Source organism: Varanus komodoensis, unplaced genomic scaffold, assembly GCF_004798865.1.
Source record: "Varanus komodoensis strain SLA01 unplaced genomic scaffold, ASM479886v1 scaffold14_1, whole genome shotgun sequence".
Taxonomy (NCBI): domain Eukaryota; kingdom Metazoa; phylum Chordata; class Lepidosauria; order Squamata; family Varanidae; genus Varanus; species Varanus komodoensis.
The window spans coordinates 17,103,520-17,125,526 of record NW_025335438.1 but is presented as its reverse complement, the minus strand read 5'-3'; the positions used below and the strand labels follow the sequence as shown (position 1 = coordinate 17,125,526).

Sequence of the window (22,007 nt, the reverse complement as noted above, 5' to 3'; positions counted from 1 at the left end):
TATGTGCTCTGCAGCCAAAGATGGAGAAGCTCTATACAGTCAGTAAAAACTAGACCAGGAGCTGACTGTGGCTCAGATCATGAGCTTCTTGTTGCAAAATTTAGGCTTCAATTGAAGAAAGTAGAGAAAAGCACTAGGTCACTCAGATATGACCTAAATCATATCCCTGATGAGGTGACAAATAGATTTAAGGAATTAGATCTGATAGACAGAGTGCCTGAAGAACTATGGACAGAGGTTCACAACATTGTACAAGAGGCAGCAACTAAAACCATCCCAAACAAAATAAATGCAAGAAAGCAAAATGGCTGTCTGAGAAAGCTTTACAAATAGCTAAGGAAAGAAGGGAAGCGAAAGGCAAGGGGGAAAGAGAAAAATACAAACAAATGAATGCAGAATTCCAGAGAAAAGCTAGAAGAGATAAGAATGCCTTCTTAAGTGAACAGTGCAAAGAAATAGAAGAAAACAATAGAATAGGGAGGACCAGAGATCTCTTTAAGAAAATTGTAGATATGAAGGGAACATTTCAAGCAAAGATGGGCATGATAAAGGACCACAATGGCAGGGACCTAAAAGAGGCAGAAGAGATTAAGAAGAGGTGGCAAGATTACACAGAAGAACTATACAAGAAAGAGCTTAACGTCCCTGATAACCACAATGGGGTGGTCACTGACCTCAAGACAGACATCCTGGAAAGTGAAGTCAAATGGGCCTAAGGAGGTCTGAGCAACAACAAAGCCAATGGAGGTGACAGTATTCCTGCTGAGCTATTCAAAATCCTAAAAGACGATGCAGCAACAGTGCTACACTCAATATGCCAGCAAATTTGGAAAACTCAACAGTGGCCACAGGATTGGAAAAGGTCAGTTTACATTCCGATCCCAAAGAAGGGCAATGCCAAAGAATGTTCAAACTACCACACCATTGCACTCATTTCACATGCTAGCAAAGAGATGCTCAAAATCCTACAAGCTAGGCTCCAGCAGTATGTGGACCGAGAACTACCAGAAGTACAGGCAGGATTTCGAAGAGACAGAGGAACTAGAGATCAAATTGCCAACATACGCTGGATCATGGAGAAAGCTAGGGAGTTCCAGAAAAACATCTACATCTGCTTCATTGACTATGCTAAAGCCTTTGATTGTGTGGCTCACAACAAATTGTGGCAAGTTCTTAAAGAGATGGGAATACCAGACCATCTTATTTGTCTCTTGAGAAACCGATATGCAGGTCAAGAAGCAACAGTGAGAACTGGACAAGGAACCACTGATTGGTTCAAAATTGAGAAAAGAGTTTGGCAAGGCTGTATACTGTCACCCTGCCTATTTAACTTATATGCAGAGCACATCATGAGAAAGGCGGGGCTGAATGAATCACCAGTTGGAATTAAGATTGCTGGGTGAAATATCAACAACCTCAGATATGCAGATGATACCACTCTCATGGCAGAAAGTGAAGAGGAACTAAGGAGCCTCTTAATGCGGGTGAAGGAGGAGAGTGCAAAAGTTGGCTTGAAACTCAACATTAAGAAAACTAAGATCATGGCATCCGGTCCTCTCACTTCCTGGCAAATAGATGGGGAAGAAATGGAGGTAGTGACAGATTTCATTTTCCTGGGCTCCAAGATCACCACAGACAGGAACTGCAGCCAAGAAATTAAAAGACACTTGGTCCTTGGTAGGAAAGCTATGGCAAATCTAGACAGCATACCAAAAAGCAGAGACATCACCCTGCCAACAAAAGTGCGTACAGTCAAGGCTATGGTTTTCCCAGTTGCAATGTATGGCTGTGAAAGCTGGACCATAAGGAAGGCTGAGCTCAAAAGGACTGAGGCCTTTGAATTGTGATGCTGGAGAAGACTCCTGCGAGTCCCTTGGACCGCAAGGTGATCAAACCAGTCAGTCCTAGAGGAGATCAACCCTGACTGCTCCTTGGAAGGCCAGATAGTGAAGATGAAACTCAAATACTTTGGCCACATAATGAGGAGGAAGGACTCCCTGGAGAAGAGCCTAATGCTGGAAACAGTAGATGGCAAAAGAAGAAGGGGACGGCAGAGAATCTAGGTGGCTAGATGGAGTCACTGAGGCATTTGGTGTGAGCTTAAGTGGACTCCGGGGGATGGTGAAGGACAGGAAGGCCTGAAGGAATGTTATCCATGGGGTTACGATGGGTTAGACACGACTTGGTGACTAACAACAACAACGTTTGTGCTTGCATATCCTTCTCTGGTGCTGTTAAACAAACTGGGCAGGATTGCCTGGCATGCCGGTTCATCTCACTGATTTAACCCAAAGGGTTGGTAGAATCCCACAAGCTCCCATGATGAGCCTGAGAGAAGATGGGGCTCAAGATGGGGGCTTTGCTCTCTTTCCTCGGAGCACCCCAGAGATTGCACGGGAATGATTTTTGGCACAGAGGATTACTAGCAAGTCTTGGCTCACTGCAGCTGAGTGCCTGTTGTGCACATGGAGCTTGTGTCCTAAATGCAATGAGGTCAATGCCCAGCCCCAACTTGAGCAGTGTGTAGGGGGCTGGCCACTTGCCCATCACCCCAGCAGAGGCTTCAAGGCATAAGCCCTATTCACACAGTAGAGACAAATAATAATAACACAAACAGTATTTTGTTTTCCATATCCTTTGTACAAACAGGTCTCATGCCCTGAAGCTCAAGGAAGAGGATAAAGGAGGCCTTCCCAATCTCTGCTCCATACCCCTGCCCTATGGCTGCTGCTAGAAAGGAGGAATCTCAAGCTTCAGGTGGGAATCTGCTTCTTGCCACTTCCCCTTGCTCAGGGCGGCAGCACAGAGCAGATGAGATACCCTGTTGTGCTCAAGAGTAGAACTCTGGAGAAGGAAGAGGGATGACATCTCTGCTCTGCACCCTGTTCTAAGCATGTATTCGCAGTTCACAGCAGAGATTGGGAGAGTGTCTAGCAGTTGTCCCAAGTGCACTTTGTGGGCACCTGTCAACTGTGCTTTCTGGCTACCACTTGGCAAGGGCAATGTGCATTATTTATTTATGTCTGTACTACCCAGATCTCTCTTTCACTTGGGCTAGGGGTCTGACTCATAGCAGAGCATGTTATCTGGGTTCAGGTAGTACAGATCAAACAACCCCTACAATAAATGGTTGATTCTTAGCAGGGAGCCACATGGGGCACGGTGGTTAAAGTGTTGCATTAGACTCAAAAGATCTGGATTCTGGTCTCCACTTGACCATGAAGCTCACTGAGAGACTCTGGACCATTCACAGACTCAGCCTAGTATTCCTTACAGGGTTGTTATGAGAAGAACAAGAAGATTATGTAAATTGTCTTTGGTCCCTTTCAGGAAAAGGCAAGAAACAACAACAACAGGTTTCCAACCATATCAACTAATGGTTTCTGGGTAAGACTTGATTTGCAGGACATGGCAAGCAACCATTGCCAATTATCATTGGTTACTTATCAGGTGATATGAAACCAGTCACTATCCATGCAGGCACTGATGCATCTGTATAGGGGTGAGTTCCTTGGCAAGAGTCTTTGGCATAATGAAATATTAATACATGGTTTTCATAGTTTAGTGAGTTTTGAAGAAGAAAAAAGGCAAGCAAATTCATCACTTGTTTTTTTTTTAATAAAGCAGTTTGTTACATCACATTTTTGCTGTATTCTTTCAAGTTTCCTGGGATGTGGGATTACACACTTTACTGCTTACCAAGCAAATACCTTGTTAGTTTTATCTTAGAGTCCTAAAAAAAACCAAAAGCTGCAGCACATATGTAGCCCATGGAGGCTCAAATGTTTCTAGACAGAGAACTATTTTCAGCTAGAATCTGTCACTGCAGACTTTTGTCTTTTCAGGCAAGTGACAGAGAAAATAGGGCTTTCCAGTAGGCAGGTAACCAAAGAGAAAAGAGCAACTGGGATCTGCTAGATTCTGTAACCTCTTAAGTCCTGCCTCCACCAACAGCAGGAGACTCTAGCTTCAAACTCTGCCATCTAGAAGCTGTAGGCTGAAAATTAAAGGATTTGGAACCTGTATCAGAATTGGAGAAATCTGTTTGCCTGATGCACATTTCTAATGTTTGCATAACTTTATTTAAACATTTACAGTGCAATGTTCATAAAGATTAAAGGAGCTTTGGAACCACCTCTGTTTATGATTGCATCAAGAGTAGCTCTGAAGAAATCAGCTTATAATCCATTTCTGCCTCTTTGAATTGTCTTCCCTTTTCCTGATGAGATCAATGTGTATAATTCTGAGTAGGGCTAAGTTTGACCTTTCGGCACAAGAAGGTAGACAAGAGTAACTGCCAGATATTCCAAGGCTTCCCTGTGTGCCCATCAGCCTCTTTCCACCGAGCCTCACATCCAACCCTCCCCACAAGAAACAAAATGTGTTCAAAACGCTTTATTTCTGCAGGAAACTTGGCTTCAGGGAAAGGGGGGCTGTGCCAGAAGAAAAGCCTACCAGGTGTTAAAAATAGCAGTTTCTTCTGCTGGTGAGTGAGCTCTGCTGCCCTACAGTTTTGCCTGCTTCCTATCTCCCCATCCACCACCACCATTCACACTAGCATGCATCCAGCCACTGGGTGCAGGTGCCTTAATTCATCCATTCACTACGTCTGGCACTGTCTACTGCCTAAATGGACAGACATGCCTACACATCTAGGCACACAGCTAGCTTGCAGCAAGCAGGGGCTCTGAGAGCTGCTTGCAGGGCTGAGGGAAGGGACAAGCATCTGTGCCATGGCCCCATCCACCACCCCCACATCTCTCTGCAGAGTGGGCAGGAAGCACTCTAACATGGCCACTACTGGAAGATAGGTTGACATCCATGCTGGGATGAAGGCTCTACTGGTGGAACCTCCTCAGGTAGAGAAATCATGGCATGGATCTCTCATGCCTCACACCTGGCAGAGGTGAGTGTCAGCAGGTTCAGAGGGTTGGGGGAGGCAACAGAGGGGCCTGTGGACAGTTCTATGGAGTGCCAGGGTCAATATAGGAGCAGAGGAGAGAATGGGAGCCCACATCAGGGACATGGACTTTGGGGTACAAGTGTCCTATTGCTAATGTCCCGCACATTGCCTGTGTGATCCTCTTGTGTAGGGGCAATTTTGCAGTGAGCCTGCTTTGGAAGGGGCAGAAGTGTTTTCAGGAGGGGGCAGGGAGCCAATATGAGAGCCAGTCCTTGACCCTTTAAGAAGAGGTTGGAAGAAATGACTGCTCAGCTGGGGGGACTTCAGTGTTCCCATGGTCTTGCAAAGTCACACTGATGGTGGAGTCAAAATCTTTAGCAAAGGGAAGCTACAATGGGGAAGTTTCTGGTTTGAATTTAACTCTTTACATGGGCAGGTGCTTTTTCTTCAACTTCAGTAGAAGGCTATTTAGAGTTCCTATGTTAGGTTTCAAGGAAAAGAGCTGCAACTCAAAGGACTGTCTTGAGCTTGATAACCAGAAGTAAAGAGGGAAGGGACCAGCTCATGGCAGTGGCAGAGGAGTGCATGTCCTTTCTTTCCTTGTGCAATTGTCTGGCTGGCAGCCCACAGCCTCAGCTTCCCATGCTTTAATTCAAGTATCTGCTTGAGTAACATTATTATTACATTTCCATACCACCTGTACCTGAAGCTATCTGCGTGGTTCACAGCATTTTGGTCACCCATTCAGATTCCAACCAGTCCTGACCCTCCTCAGCTTCTAAGATTAGGCGGGATCAGGGACTTCAGGCTATATGGAAGCTGTAACACTGAGTTATAGCACAACAAAAAGTCACTAAAGGTGGATGGGATGTCCTGAAACCATACAGCAGGACTGTGCCCTTTTTCTCAGGGATGCAGGAGATGGAAGGTTGAGCATATTACCCCGGATGTGCCTAAAATAAAGGTAGTTTTCAAATGTTTCAACATCTATCTGGTTTGGATTTTCCTAGATGATGCCTTCTGTCACCATGGCACACCAAGGCTGGGTTGTGCACACTGGCCTATAAGAGAGCTAATGTGATGATGGTTCTGCTTGGCAATAGAGGGCTGGGTTAGATGCTCTTGTCAACATCTTTTGCCAAGTCACTCAGTTAGTGACTAGGGAATATCTGCTTCAGTGCAAATATAAAGTACATTGCACTAGTATAAGGGACCTCTAGCATGGGCCACTAATGTCAGTTGACAAGAGAAATTTTCTAGGAAATCCTGTTGTGCCATCTAACTCTTGACATTGCAGCAGAGGACAAAGTAATGTATATCAGCGGCACTGTTCGACTGTATGTTGCCCAATATGCTATTGTTTTATGTTTATATTTATTCTAGATTTCTCTCTGCATGTGTTTCAATGTACTTAAGGAATGCCAGGGCAATATAGAGAGCTGTTTATCTCTCATATTGTGATAACCAGTGTGATCTGTGGTTAAGGGCACAGACTGGGACTCAGGAGATCTGGGTTCTAGTCCCTTCTCAGCCATGGAGCCAACTGGATGACGTTGGGCCAGTCGCAGACTCTCAGCCCAAGCTACCTCACAAGGCTGTTGTTGTGGGGATAAGATTGAGAAGAGCAGGATGGGATTTAGGTAAGCTGCTTTATTTATTTATTTATTTAGCAGACTTATATGCCGCCCCATTCGCCTCAGCCTCTGTGTGGCTTACAACATAAATAAATATCATCAATACAATAAAATACAGTTGGAGACATCCTGGCCAAAGCTGTTAAAATCAATAAATAAAATCAACAATTAAAATGACATTTAAATAAAAAGGTCTTGGCCTGGTGCCGAAAAGCAAATAACGACGGCGCCAGGCAGACCTCTCTGGGAAGCGCATTCCATAGGTTGGGCGCCACCACAGAGAAAACCCTCCTCCAGGTACTCACCCTCCTAATGTCCTTCACAGAGAGCTCCCAGAGAAGGGCCTCTGCTACCGATCTCAAGGGGCAGGAGGGCACGTATGGACATAAGCACTCCCTTACGTATCCAGGTCCCAAGCCATTAAGGGCTTTCTAGGTGATAACCAACACCTTGAATTGGGCCCGGACTTCAATGGGAAGCCACTGAAGCTGACGGAGGACTGGAGTTATGTGAGCACAACGCCCAGTCCCCATCAGCAACCTGCCAGCTCTGTTTTGCACCAATTGAAGTAACTGGACCGTCTTCAAGGGCAGCCCCACGGAGAGCGCGTTACAGAAGTCTAGTCAGGAAGTTACCAATGCGTGTGTCGCTGTCGCCAGGCAGTGTTTGTTGTGAGGGAAAGGAGGATATACATCTGCTATATAAACAAACTAACAAACAAAGGCACTTTAAGACAGGTTCTTTTACAAGTGGGAAGCAAAGTTTAAATGTTAATGAACATTATTTATTTATTATTTATTTATTAAAACATTTTTATGCCGCCCCATTCGCCGAAGCCTCGGGGTGGCTTACAACAATAAATAAAACCAATAAGTTAAAATATACATATAAAATAATCATAATAATTTAAAACACACATTATAAAATAAGCCGCCCTGGCCAGATAAAATTCAGTGGTATTAACATTTAACATGTTGCTTAAATAAAAAGGTCTTTGCCTGGCGCCGAAAAACAAATAACGACGGCGCCAGGCGGACCTCTCTGGGGAGCGCATTCCATAACTTAGGCGCCACCGCTGAGAAAGCCCTCCTCCGAGTAGCCACCCTCCTCATTTCTCTCACGGAGGGCTCCCGGAGAAGGGCCTCTCCCGCCGATCTCATGGGGGGACTGGGCATATATGTATGTAAGCGCTCCTTCAGGTAACCAAGACCCAAGCCGTTTAGGGCTTTATAAGTCATTACCAACACTATTATAATGATAGTAAGGAGTGTCTCCTGGATTCAGTTCCAGAAAGCAGAAGTGCTGTGTGCTTCTAATGATGCATAGAAATTTCTCAACTGACATTTCTCTGGTAATTAAACATGTATCATACAAATTCTTCCATTATTTCAGTACTTCTGAGATTTGAGCACTAAAACAGTTGTTTTTGCCCACCATGTATTACATTGGTTTAGGATCATCTTAGAAACCAATGGGCTTGCCTGAACGAATATCTTGAAAATGATCCAGTAGAAATATGCAAATATCTTTATGGATGCAGTGATGCCTCTTTTCCTCCTTGCAAAATGTCTTCCTCTTTCTCACTACATTAGTAGGCTCTGTTCAGTTGGCTCTTTTCATATAATCTTTGGCAGAAGCTACTTTTTATTTCTATTAGTTTCACTAACACCAAAGTGTGTTATACATTCATTTAAAATATTTCTGGTCTGCCTTTGCATGTAAAATGTTCAGAACTGCTGAGGACAGTAATATAAGAAAAGTTGCAATACTCCAATAACAAAAGTACCATATTAGTGCTTAAAAGAGTGACATCCTGTTTTCTCTCTGGTCTGGATACAAAGTTATACCAGTGATCTAGAGTGATCTACACTAGGAATTTTATGGACATTATAATGCTTGATTCAGTGAAATGTTTCATGATGTTCACCCATCCTATTCAACTTGTGCTATTTCTGATGAAAATGTCAACCCCAGTATTTGGCTGCTATGAAAGAGGCAAAGTCTGTGTTAGACATAATGATGAACAGCATTGAAAATAAAATTGCAGGTATTATATCAACCTTATACAAATCTAAAGTGTGGTCACACTTAGAATATTGTGTACAATTCTAGTTATTACATTTAAAATAGGATATTACAGAGTTGAAAAAATAAGGACAGGCAACTAGAATGGTTAAGGAACAACTATTCTGTGAGAAAAGTTTATAACATGTTAGATTAGGAAAAAAAGCCAGTTAAGGGAGACATGTCAGATGTGGAAATAAAGTGAATGATATTTTTTTTTCTCCTTTAGCTTATAATATTAGAAGCTGGGGTCATCCCTTACAGTTGATTGGTAAGAGATTCAGGGCATATGAAAAGGAATTTTTTTACACAGAACACAGTCAGATCATGGAATTCACTACCACATGATACAGTGATGGCCACCAATTTGAATGGCTTTAAAGGGGAATTAGATGGAATTAATGGAAGAGAAGGTTATTAATGGCTGTTAGTCCTGTGGGTTATATGCTATGACCAGTACCAGGGACAGAATACCCTGACTGTGTCAGGGCCAGAATACCTATGGACACCAGTTTCTGTGGAACATAAATGCAAGGGTACTATTGCACTCATGTCCTGCCTTTGGGTTTCCTATGGGCAGCTGGATGGCCACTGTGTGAACAGAATTCTGAAGTGGGTGGACACCTGGTCTTATTCAGCTTGGCTCTTGTTCCTATAAGTCCTTCCCACAGTTGGTACTGCTTTCCTTTAAAAAAAATGCTGCGTGTTACATGCAAAGGCATATTTAATAATACATCTGACTTTCAACAAACTCTGGAACCATCAACTGTAGGTTGTCAGATTTACTTCTAGTAGTCCTATCTGGTGTAATACTGCCCTAGATATTGAGGTAAGTTAAAAAAAGAAAATATTTAAGAGAATAAGACATAAAAGAGTAGGGTTTAGGACTGAAGGAGGGAGAAGAATGAAAAACAGGCAGATGAAATGTTGAAGAATTTCTTAAGGTTATCATATTAATCTAGAAAATAACATTTCTAGAATTCTGAATCTTCCCACTGTTAGACAGAAGGTGAAATATGTGGTCTGAATTTTTACCTTGTAAAATTGACATGTTGATCCAACCTGTGATAGAAATGTAAAGTTCAATTACTGTAATAGGAAAGTGGAACACATGTTTAAAACTTTTTCTACTGAGATTTAATGAGATTTAAAACTGCTCAAATTTAGCTGAACCATGTCCTAAGATAATATCCCCTTCAATTCTGTAAGAAAACTGAAACTAGACAGTTTAAGAGCTGGATATTTCCCTGTAGTCTCAGCATATGCTCCCTCCCAGCAGATATGATCTCTGAAGTTGACTTCTGAGAATGCTTATAGAGTAGCCTGGATTCTGGACACTTCAGGTATTACTTGTTTTGTTGGAGTAGTTCCAGTGACTACTGATATGAAACCTGCATGCTATGTACCCTATATTTGAGAAACAGCTCTACTGAACCCAATGGTATTTGTTTCTGAATATGCTTTCATAGCATTTTTTAATCCCCCAGGTCACTTCGAAAAAGAGAAAAATTGGAATTTCTAGCTACTCTGCATGCAAGTGCCCAGGAGGATAGGAAAGTTGAATATAATCAACCCACTAGGTCCAGAAAACTTGCTAGTCGCATTACTGACAGCCAAGTGGTCTGTGGTTCAGATATACAATCAGTGTGGAAGGCCAGAGATTGGAACATTTGTTGCCAATTTTTAAATGGGTATGCATGGTTTGGCTCAGTTTCTCTCCTTCTCTTTGTATTGCAGATAAGGATGGCTTCTACTGCAAGTATTTATCTGTTACTCATACTACCATTCTTGTAGGATATTTTCAGTATTGCACATGACAAGTAAATGATTTTGATGGCGTGATTTTTATGGCAAGTGTATTAGTTTTCTCTATGACAAAACTAATACAATTGTATTTGGGGAAAAATACAAAAATACAAATGGAAAAAATATATAATATCCCTACAACAAAAGTGCTTCCTTGAAGGAAATGATCTATTTCCCTGTACATGAGTGACTGCGGTACATTGATTTTATATACAGTATGTGGGAAGCCACAAAATCTTTATTTTGTAATGTTTTTAACCGAATAATTATATTCCCTGGGTATTACAAGCAGAGCGTTCTCTAAGAAAAGCAAAGTATGGGTAGCCCACAAATGGGTCCTTCCCTTGAACTGCGAACACTCTAGTTCAAAGGGAGGCTGTCTGAGGGTCTCGGCAGATGCATCGCTCGCTGTCTAATACTTTGTTTATCTCTTAATTAAAGAGTCAGCATTCCCCAACCTAAATACCTTCCAAATCGATTGGATGGCAACCCTATTTCAGGAATGGTGAGAGTTGTAGTTAAACATATCTGGACAGTACCAGGTTGGGCAAAGGTGAGTTGGGGGTAGTGAAGCAATTCATGTCCTTAGCTGCTTCAAGGCCCTCTAGATTGCTGTAGTTCAATACTTTAAAATGTTAGCCTTGTTTTGTTTTGTTTTTGTACATTTCTTTGAGACTGACCTGTAACATATGCTCTATGAGTGTTAGAGATAAATAAATATGACTTGAAGGCAGTTACAACATCACACTTCAGGTTTATTTATTTTTACTGGGCACCCACTTCTGTCAAGAAATATGCAAGGTGGCTACCGATAAAGCATGATTTTATGACCATGATTCATATGCTTCTTAATTCAACTAAGTATGGGAGAAAAATGATTTCACTTCACATTTTAATGTGAACTTATCTGATTTCCCATTATTGAACCACTATGCAAACTGAAACATTTATCCTTCAACATTCGCCTTTTTCCAAATTTTACAACCAACTCCCAGTATGTACATCAGGGGAAAAATAACACTAAAAGGTAATCATGTTAGGGAAATTGTTTGCAAATCATGTACATTAGCCAATAATGCATTAGAAGAAATTTGCACAAATATATGCATTAGGAAAAATGTATGCATTAGGAGAAATGTATGCATTAGGAGAAATTTGCACAAAAATGTGTATGAATGCAGACTTGTTAAAAAATTGAAACCAAAACTGAAACCAAAATTTAAATTGCAAAAATTAGAAATCAAAATCAGCAGTGTTGGTCATTTCTAATTTCAACAAGGCTTCTGGAACCAAGGGATAACACAAATACTTTCTTGACATGAATATATTACAAACCCCCAGAGATCATTTTCTCAGCCATTCAGAATGCTGGAAGAGCCTTTCCAAACACTGGGGGCCAGAGATAGGGAACTTGTGGCGCACCAGATGTTGTAGGACTGCAGTGCCCATTGACTCTGGCCAATAAGAGCACCAGATTGGAGAGGGCCTATCTAGTGAATTCCTTTAGAAATATATTCAAAGGCTGACTTCCAATGCACTAATTTTTATTTGGGGAAAAAACCCTCTGCTTTGGGCATCTTTACATCACAGAATACAGGTACTCCGATGTACAAGACTAGACATACATGTGTTGTTTTTTCATACTAAAAGTTTTCTCTGTCTCATGTCAATGCTATAAATGAATCCTCGTCAAAATCTCCTGTTCTGAACAGACCTGCTTAGCTCTTGTAAACTCAAGAGTGTAGCTTCCTTCATGAAACTGATGCATCTCATATTTGATCTTCCTCTTCTTGTGCCTTCAACTTTCCCTAACATTATTGTCTTCTTCAGTGACTCTTGCCTGCTCATGATGTTCCTGAACTGTGGTGTCATTTTTGCTTCTAGGAAAGTTCTGGATTTGATCTAGTCTTCTATTGGTCACACAAGCCCTCCATTAGTACCATATTTTGCATGCATCTATTTTCTCCTTTGCAGTTTCTTCATGATCCAGCTTTCACACCCATTCATAGTGCTCAGAATGCAAGAGTGTGGATGATCTTGCCAGTGAAACATCCTTATGGTCTTTTTTTTTTAGTTCCTTCATTGCTACTCTTCTAAATTGCAATCTTCTTCCTAATTTCTTGGCTGCAATCTCCATTTGAATGGACAACAGACCCAAGGTATGTGAGATCTTTCAGTTTCTTGATTGTTTATGGTAAACTTGTGTAATTCTTCTGTAATCATGATTTTTGTTTTGTTAATATTTAGCTGCAGTTCTGCTTTTGCACTTTGTTTTTTCACTTTCATCAGAAGTCACTTCAGGTCATGATGCTTTCTTCCAGTAATAAGTTGTCAATACATATAATTTATTGATGTTTCTTCTGTCAGTTTTCACTCTCTGATCCTATTCCGGCATTCCTTATTATATGTTCTGCATACAGATTGAAAAGACAGGAAGATACACCCACTGGCACCTTTTCCCTATAGAAAAACATTCTGTTCCACCATATATTGTCCACATCAGGACAATCAAGTGCTGAGGCACACCCCTTTTTTCCAGACCATTCATAGCTTCTTGTGAAACAGACAGTCAAAAACCTTCTGTCGTCTCTACAGCGTAGACAGATCTTTTTCTGAATTTTTGTGTTGTGCTCCAGCAATCAATGTATATTTGTGACTTGATCCTGAGTGCCTTTCCCTTTTCAGAGTCCAGCCTGGCTATCTGACATTTATCACTCCATATAGGGTAGTATTCTTTGTTGCCATGCCTTGAGCATTACTTCGCTTGCATGCAAAACTAATGAACTAGTTCTATGGTTGCTGCACTCTTTTCATCTCCTTCCTTGGGGGTTGGAATGTATACTGAATGTTTCCAGCCTGTGAATCATAGCTTTGTTTTTCATATATATAGGCATAATCTTGTTACAGTATGGACTGATTCAGTCTCTGCGGCTTGGAATAGCTTTATTCATTCTGCTCCAGGTCCTTTCCTAGCACTTGCAGAACAATCAATACACTTTCTAACATTTCTGATTCTTCCTCAGACAGTTCCTCTTCAAAGGAGTATCTCACAATTTGTATCTTCTTTATTTCTTTATTCATTTATTGCTTCCTTACTTCCTTTTTTCTTAGCTAAACAGTTACAGTTGTTGTGTTCATGCCTCATTGGGTATCTGCTCCAGTCCACTGATCATTTTCATTGCCCTTATCTGTACTTTTTTTCAAGTCAATAATGTCCTTTTTTCAGATAAGACAACCAGAACTGAACACAAGTGTGGTGGTAGCAAATGCTTGTATAAGGGGTGTAAGGTCCTGGCAGTTCTATTTTCCAGCCCTCTTGTAAAAAAGGCTGATTTTAGGGACAAAATAAATATTTTGATAAGAAGGTCAGCAATTTTGTGTTTAAGTTCTTTGAGAAAGTTAGGATAGATACCATTTGGGCTGACTTATTTGCTGACTTTGAGTTTGCCAGTAAGGTTGAGAATTTCATATTTTGTCACAACTATCTACTATTTTAATTCATCCAATTCCCTTCTGGAATACGTAAGCTCAGGAGCAGATATCTGCTCTGCATCCTTTATTGTGAAGACTGATGAAAAAATTAATTCAACAGTCTACAATCTCCTTATGCTCCCTTTAATTTCATTAACATCCAACATTTCCTTAGCTTCTTTCTTTCTTCTGATGTATTTATTTTATACTTTATTGACAGCCTTGATGTTGTTAGCAATGTGCTCCTCTTATTCTTTCCTTGCTTCTCTGATTTTCTGCTTGCATCTCCCATGTGCAAGTTTGTGGTCCCTTCTATTTTGTTTTTTCCACTTTTACTGATTTTTGTCACTACCACAAACTGCTCCTGGTCTTATTTTGGCAGTGAGAATACAGATTCTCCATTTTCTGCTTCCAAGTACATAGTCTATTTGCTTTCTGTGTTGGTTGTCCAGTGCTATCTATGTGTACAGTCTGATCAGTTGCCTGAAGTATATATTTCCAGTATACAGACGGTTGGCTCCACATTCATTCTCCTTCATCATGCCTTACCTCCATGTCAAAGTCTCCTACAAAATTTAACTTGTGGATTCCAGTCATTTATGATAATCAGTAGGTTTTGTTTTGGTGTGTTAACAGTTTTCTGTACTATGTGGGAATTAGCTCTAAATGCTTCATAATTTGACATATTAGACACTTCTGAAAACATTTCCTGTGAATGTCCCTATGAAGTTCATTGGTAATAATAGCCTTATGCAGGCATTTACCAGCACATGGGTAGGGATAAACTCTGTAAGGCAAATGGGTGAGCACACTTGGCTGACATTTAGATTATTTATACATTTATACATTTATTGCATTTATTGCAAATCTGAAAAGTGCTACGTAATTGTATTTGGCTGAATGTGCTGCGAGAAACTCTTTGACTGGAAACCCTGACAAGGAAGAGTTTTTGATCCTAGAATTGACATAAGGGCATGATTACAGAACTCAGTTCAGAACGTCATGATAATGTGTACATTATGGTGTACAGATAGGGATCGGGCTTGTTTCACTTATGCATTTTATTCCTAGTTGTATTGCACATATACATATACATCTACATAGGGCTTAAGTTGCTTCTTAGAATTCACAATATACTCATTCAGTTCATTACTGTTTGTGTGTGCAGCTGATTAAATGTGGGGGCTGTTAAAAAGGATTAAGTGAATGCATGCAATGATGTGTTTTCTAAATACCTGACAGACTGGAAATTACTACATCTTGTTCTAGTTGTTATTTTCTTACTCATCACAACGTTCCAGGTTCCTCTTCCATATATACATTGATACACACCTTGTCATGGGCACAGTTCAGTCAGACACAGCATGTTACTGAACCCAAGATCCAATTAAAGTAGAATGTTATTATTACGGGAATAGTTCATATGCTTAACATGAAATAACAATATTTGACAGTGAAATAAAATGAAAGATAGGAAGGGAATGTTTTTCAACTTTTCAGTGTGCAACAAACTTTCTGCAGTGATTAATATGAACTGCTAAAGTAACATGAGGAGAACTTTAACTGGAACAAATAATTTTAAGAATTTGGTTTTGAGGAGGTTTTCTCCTTAGGATCCAAAGAGTTGCCAAGGGGTATCTAGGGTACTAGTGGACTTTGCTTTGGAGATGAGGGCAAAAGTGCTGGGTGCAAAGGGGTCTCTAACCATAACAAATGCTAGTTAAGTGAGTATTGATGTGCTTACTGATGGCAATAGTAGTTTCACCTAGCTTTCCTCTGTTTAGGACTCTAGCTCACCAAACAGAAATATGCTTGGATTTGCTTTCAGATGGGGCAGGAAGAGGGTCCCTGAATATTTCAGAGGCTGCATGCCTGTTACATTGCATAGCAGTGGAAAACCCACATCTGGTTTACTAGAAACCACAACAAATGTTCATGACAAGGCCTTTCCTTGACATGCCTTACCCAGGCAATATTAAAATTTCTCAAATTAAGGGATGCACAGTATATTTTAAACAAAAGTGGGGCTCCCCAGCACACCCTTTCATTCCTCTTAGAGGCCATGGTGGTGGGCAGTTGTCATGGCTCTTTCTGCAATGATGGTGGGCAGTTGTCATGGCTCTTTCTGCAACACTTGTGAGTGGGGCAGAAAGGGATTAGACTTCAGAGTTCCAGCACCAAGGTCACAAAACATTTGAACTGGGACTCTGAATACGCCTATCCCCTCCACCCCCAGTGGTATAAGGAAGCCACAGCATTGCATGTTAAGTCTTCTTTGTTATAATCCTATTTGGTACATCTTCTTCATTTACTGACCTTGTGAGTCAAGATAAAGAATATCAGTTCTGTTTTCTTGATTAATTTTCCATGAGAGACCTGCCACTGTTCACAAATTAATTTATGAGCTTATTATTAACTTATTAACTTCCAAGTCCCTCTGATCTGTTAGCTGAAGACCTGGAAGTTTGGTAAGTCTGACATGCACTGTGAAAGAAGGCTGAGAGACTATGAAGTTCTGAAATATCAAAGTGGGAGTGACTGCTGTTGTTGCAGCCAGGAAAGTAGTAACTTCTTAGTTCCTGTGCTGGTTGCAACACCCTGAAGCTTCCATGGTAAGCTAACTGCAAAGGCTGACAAAACTCTGGGGATTCCACCTATTTTTGAGGGTATCCCTTTAAAAGGCTAGGAAAAGCAGACAAAAATTAAGCAGTTCCTTACAGGAAGGGTGGAAGACAAGGAGGATGAAGACTGGACCTTGGAGTGCCAAAGCCAGAAAAATTTGCTGAAGGATCCAACTTTTGTTAGCCTGGCAACAGTATTGTATCATGCCAAAGTGTCTGAATGTCTAAAGCTCACACAATCAGCAGCTTACTTTGCTTGGGCAATTACACCACTGCACAAACTGAGCCACACCTTTATGGGACAAATATATCTTCAGGATTTCCACAATCCTCAGAAAAATGCAACATCCTAAATAAGTTGATACTAAATCAGGTCTCTGAGTTTGTTCATAGTGCATCAAATGAAATAGTACATGAGGACAGATGCTCCTGTTACAGAGAAGTAATTAAAGGAGACAGTCTTATAATTAATGGGTGGCTATCTGTGAAAACAAAGGCATTGCACATATTAAATCTTATTTGTCTCTATATAATGATTTGCTGACTATACCTGTGGAGCCATGCAAATAAACTGGTCCAGGTACTGATGTCAGCTCAGCAAACAACATCCTCCAAAGAATAGCACAACCTTTCAGTCTAATGGTAATGGACAGAAAAAAGAAGGACACATAGTATAGTAGCAAGGAAAATGAAGGGCTACAAACTAAAGGCTAGGAACATGAAAAAATGTAAAGGTTTATTGCTATAAAGAAATGAAATTTAAAAAACGTTTCAAACTACTTGACAATTACTCTAAACAGAAAGTAGACAGGAAGCGCAGATAAAACAAAAATGGACAATGTTAGAAGTTACCCAACTGAATATACAGAAGGCCTGTGCTGTCCTCATCTGTGAAGGGTCATGAGCACTCCTGGCATTCAGCAGTGCAAGACATGTGGTCATCTGCTCCCCTGATGGCAGAACCATTTCTGAGAAAGGCCATGGTAAGTAATAGTTGGAATTTAGTGCTGAACCACCAAAAGTCAGTCCTTCCCATTTACCCCAAACTAAGAGGGCTTCTCATGCAGAATGAGTGCAAATCACAACTTTTACATATTTTTAATATGGTATATCCAAGTTGCCTTATTTCAGATTATATATATAATATATAACTAGAACAACCAGGATGTAGGAAAGGTAGATCCACTATAGATAATTGCTTCATCCTGCATTATCTAATAACTAAACTCTCTCTCTCTCTCTCTCTCTCTCTCTCTCTCTCTCTCTCTCTCTCTCTCTCTCTCTCACACACACACACACACACACACACACACACAATTGACAGCTTTTTGCAGCTTTTATCAACCTTCGTGCAGCTTTTGATGCCATAAATAGGAGATGACTATGGGAGAGAATATCAAGTTCAAACAGATATCAGAGGCTTCTGCATTTAATTAAAATGTTATATTCAGAAACCTACTCGAGGGTCTGGACAGTCTCCAGCAATCCCAACATATAAAGGCATTTGCTAAGGATGTATATTATTCTCTTTTCTCTTTTTATATGAATGATATAGTTGATTTTTTGTTTAATCAGAACTATCATATGTCCAAAAAATCAATAGATCTATATACACTTGGGGATGCAGGTGGCACAGTGGTTTAAACTGCTGTGCTGCTGGGCTGGTTGATCGAAAGGTTGATGGTTTGAATCTGCACAATGGGGTGAGTTCCTGTTGCTCCATTCCAGCTCCTGCCAGCCTTGCAGTTCGAAAGCATGCAAATGCAAGTAGATAAAAAGGTACCACATCGGTGAGAAGGTAACAGCGTTCCGTGCACCTCGGTGTTTAATCATGCTGGCCACATGACCACAGAGACTGTCTGCGGACAAACACTGGCTCCCTTGGCTAGACGGAACACTCCCTTCTAGAGTCAGACATGTCTGGACTTTAATGTCAAGGGGAAACCTTTACCTTTTTATGTTAGAGTGGTAAATTACTGCTGCATAGCCAATCAATCCAAAGATCTCCCTAGAAAAAGAGAAGGACATAGGAATAGTTCTGGCTCCAAATTGACCCATTACATGCTATATTGGCAGTTATATCGAACCTTTCCTAAAGAAAATGATGTACTGGCAAGAGAAAATAAAGTTGGGTTTCCTGCTTCAAGGGTTAGAAAAAATGTATTGTTTGCAGTGGAGGCAGCCAGATGCAGGGAGACGTTTGTGGAATATATCACAGCAAATCCTCACAAATGTTCAGAAAGCATGATTGTAGCCTGAATCGCCTTACAATTGTCACTGGAATTGGCCCATTTTTGAGATATTAATTTTAATCAATTCTATGTATTATGACACACTTTAACCAATTTTATATGTTTATTTTAATTATTCCATGGTCTAAGCAGTTGTACAATATACAGTGAATAAATATTGACCATGTACTGTATTTATTTCCCTCTTCCCTTCTAGGTCTTACTGCTGCTGCATCTCTTGTGTCTTTGGCATGGGCATTGGCTTCATATCAAAAAGCACTTCGTGATTCCCGTGATGACAAGAAACCCATCAGCTATATGGCTGTAATAATCCAGTTTTGCTGGCATTTTTTCACAATTGCAGCCAGGGTGATTACTTTTGCTCTCTTTGCCTCTGTTTTCCAACTATACTTTGGGATCTTCATAGTCCTCCACTGGTGCATCATGACCTTCTGGATTGTCCATTGTGAAACAGAGTTCTGCATCACTAAGTGGGAAGAAATTGTCTTTGACATGGTTGTTGGGATAATTTATATCTTTAGTTGGTTCAACGTTAAGGAGGGAAGGACACGCTGTAGGCTTTTCATTTACTATTTTGTGATCCTTTTGGAAAACACTGCCTTGAGTGCCCTTTGGTACTTGTACAAAGTTCCTATGATTTCTGATGCATTTGCCATTCCGGCACTATGTGTGGTGTTCAGCAGCTTTTTAACCGGCATTGTTTTTATGCTGATGTACTATGCCTTCTTTCATCCCAATGGACCAAGGTTTGGGCAGACACCAAGCTGTGCTTGTGAGGACTCTGTAGCTGCCTTTACTCTTCCTCCAGAAGTAGCATCAAGTACTTTAAGGTCTATTTCAAATAATCGGAGTGTCACAAGTGAACGAGATCAGAAATTTGCAGAAAGAGATGGGTGTGTGCCTGTCTTTCAGGTGAGACCTACTGCACCTTCTACCCCTTCATCCCGGCCACCAAGGATTGAAGAATCTGTCATTAAAATTGATCTGTTCAGGAACAGGTATCCAGCATGGGAGAGACATGTATTGGACAGGAGCCTAAGGAAGGCCATTTTAGCTTTTGAATGTTCTCCTGCTCCTCCACGGCTACAATATAAAGATGATGCCCTTATACAAGAGCGGTTGGAATATGAGACAACACTATAAATCCAATTTTTAAGGGAAACTCAATCCAGTGGCTATAATGCCTCCAAATCAGAGGGTGGCAATAGGGCCGTGGCAATAACTTTATTCCACAACAGAGCAGCAAGCTATAGCCATGTCCTTAGTCTGGCTACCATCATGATTATCATTTGATCCACTGTCTACAGTCTGTCTGCAATACATCTATAAAGCAGCAGCATCCCAAAGCCTCAAGGAATCAGTTATTTCTACTAATAAATGGACCTAGTCCAATGACCTCCTGTTTCTTTCAATGTGCATTGCACAGTATTTAAGCATAAAACAGGAAGGTTTGACTGTGTGGCATCAACCAACCAGATTTTTTAATTAGTATTTTCAAGAAACTCCAACTGTTGATGTTTGCATAGTCATTTACAAAATGAAGGATTTACAAAATGAAGAATTTGGAAAAACATGTCAAAACAGCTTATTTTATAAATGGCAATGTTACTGTTATGTGAACTTTAGTTTCTATAAAAGAAATTATACAAATATAAATATAGTTCTCTAGTCTTGAATAGGTAAATCTTAAAACATTTGCAAAGGAGTTATCCTTGAAAAAGACTTTAAGGTTTTTTCCCTTAGTCTAGAACCAAAATAAATTCTAATTCAGTCAATTACATGTCTTGTAATAAAATGAGCTATTCGGGTTTTTTGCTCTTGTGTTTTTACACAAACCAACATTATATATACAGCTTCAGGGGTTTGTTCTAACAGAAATTCTATGCAGATGAATCCATCCTGCAGCTTTCCACAAGGACTAAAAGTGCTGGTATTTAGCAAAGTAAATTAAATGATAATCATGATACAAATTTTCAGTTGCAAAAAAAAGAAAAAAAAATGAAAAAGAAAGAGAAGAAAGACAAGATGGAGTGAGAGAGAGAGAATAAAACAAGAAGGTGTACATCCTCTATTCTGAACCTTTTGAGGACCATGTTGAAAACAACATTAACAGATGAATAGTCTTTTACTTAATTTTGTTTCAGGATCTGGGATATATGTTTTGATGTGTGAACATACTCAGAAGGTGTGATAATATCACAGTATGTCATACCCTTCTAGTGCCAAACATTGTGTAACTGTAAAACTGATATTGTTGTTTGAGGGAAAGAAAATCAGTCCTAATGAAGAAGAAGCTGGGAAGAGCAATCGTATTTTCCACATTTACAGACAACTCTGTTTGGTCCAGCCTAAGGTAGAAATCAACCACTTGTCTGTAAGTATAAAAGATGAAGATACAAAAAACTAAGCTGTGAGCAAGGATGTCTTGAAGTAGCCAAAACCTGTTTTTCTGTGTTTGGAAATAATACTAAGCAATGATTTATCATTTCAAGAACATGCTTTAGTAAGTCTTGGCTTTATGCACTTCCTCCAAAGTGGCCTCAGATGACATTTTCACTTTCATTTTAGATTAAGCTCAGTTTACATGTTGTCTGCTCAACTACAGCTTAATTTGACTAATGTGTCTTGGTTTAGATGAAATGGCAAGCTAAGGTTAATCTGAAATGTAAGGAAAACCTTCTGAACATCCCACAGCCATCTAGGAGGAGGAGGAAGGACAGAACAACTCCAAGACTCACTGCAGCTCATTCTTGTAGCACTAAACTGTGGTTTAGTGTTATGTCTGAACTAACCGTCTATCAAAAGTTATTTGTACAAGAGTGGTTACACTAAAAAAATGAAATACCTCCCTTGGTCAAGCTAATTGTATCTTTTCTTATGTTAAAAAGTATCCTTTGATGGTGCTTTCAGTTGCATTAGAGGTGTAAGTCAAAATTTGATAGTATTTTTTTAAACAAAACCTGGTGCAAACTGATAACTCATGGAGTATGTCAATATTTTTGTAAAGCAAAAACACAGTACACAAAGGTGTTACCTTTTTATAGACTTTGACTCTTTTCTCACATATCTCATTCTCTTTACTAAGTTAAAGTTTAAGCATTGGTCTGTGGTTATATCACCTGATTCTTTAGACATTACTATGGTGGCATAGTCTTGATGCCACATTAATTTGTTTTGCAGTGTAATGCCATATGAAAGCCTCCATGGGTACTTTTATAATATTCTAAAACCAATGAAACCTTCAGATGAGTGTTTT

The 22,007-nt window shown here is 40.2% G+C and overlaps 1 protein-coding gene across 1 annotated transcript in view; it reads left to right on the top strand.

Moving 5' to 3' along the window:
- Positions 1 to 19,894, top strand: part of XKR4 (XK related 4) — a 173,117-nt gene extending 153,223 nt beyond the window's left edge. Inside the window, exon 3 of the mRNA XM_044424226.1 lies at positions 18,948 to 19,894. Within this exon, the coding sequence (XP_044280161.1) occupies positions 18,948 to 19,894 (947 nt within the window). The remainder of the gene's footprint in view (positions 1 to 18,947) is intronic.
- Positions 19,895 to 22,007: the final 2,113 nt, after the last annotated feature.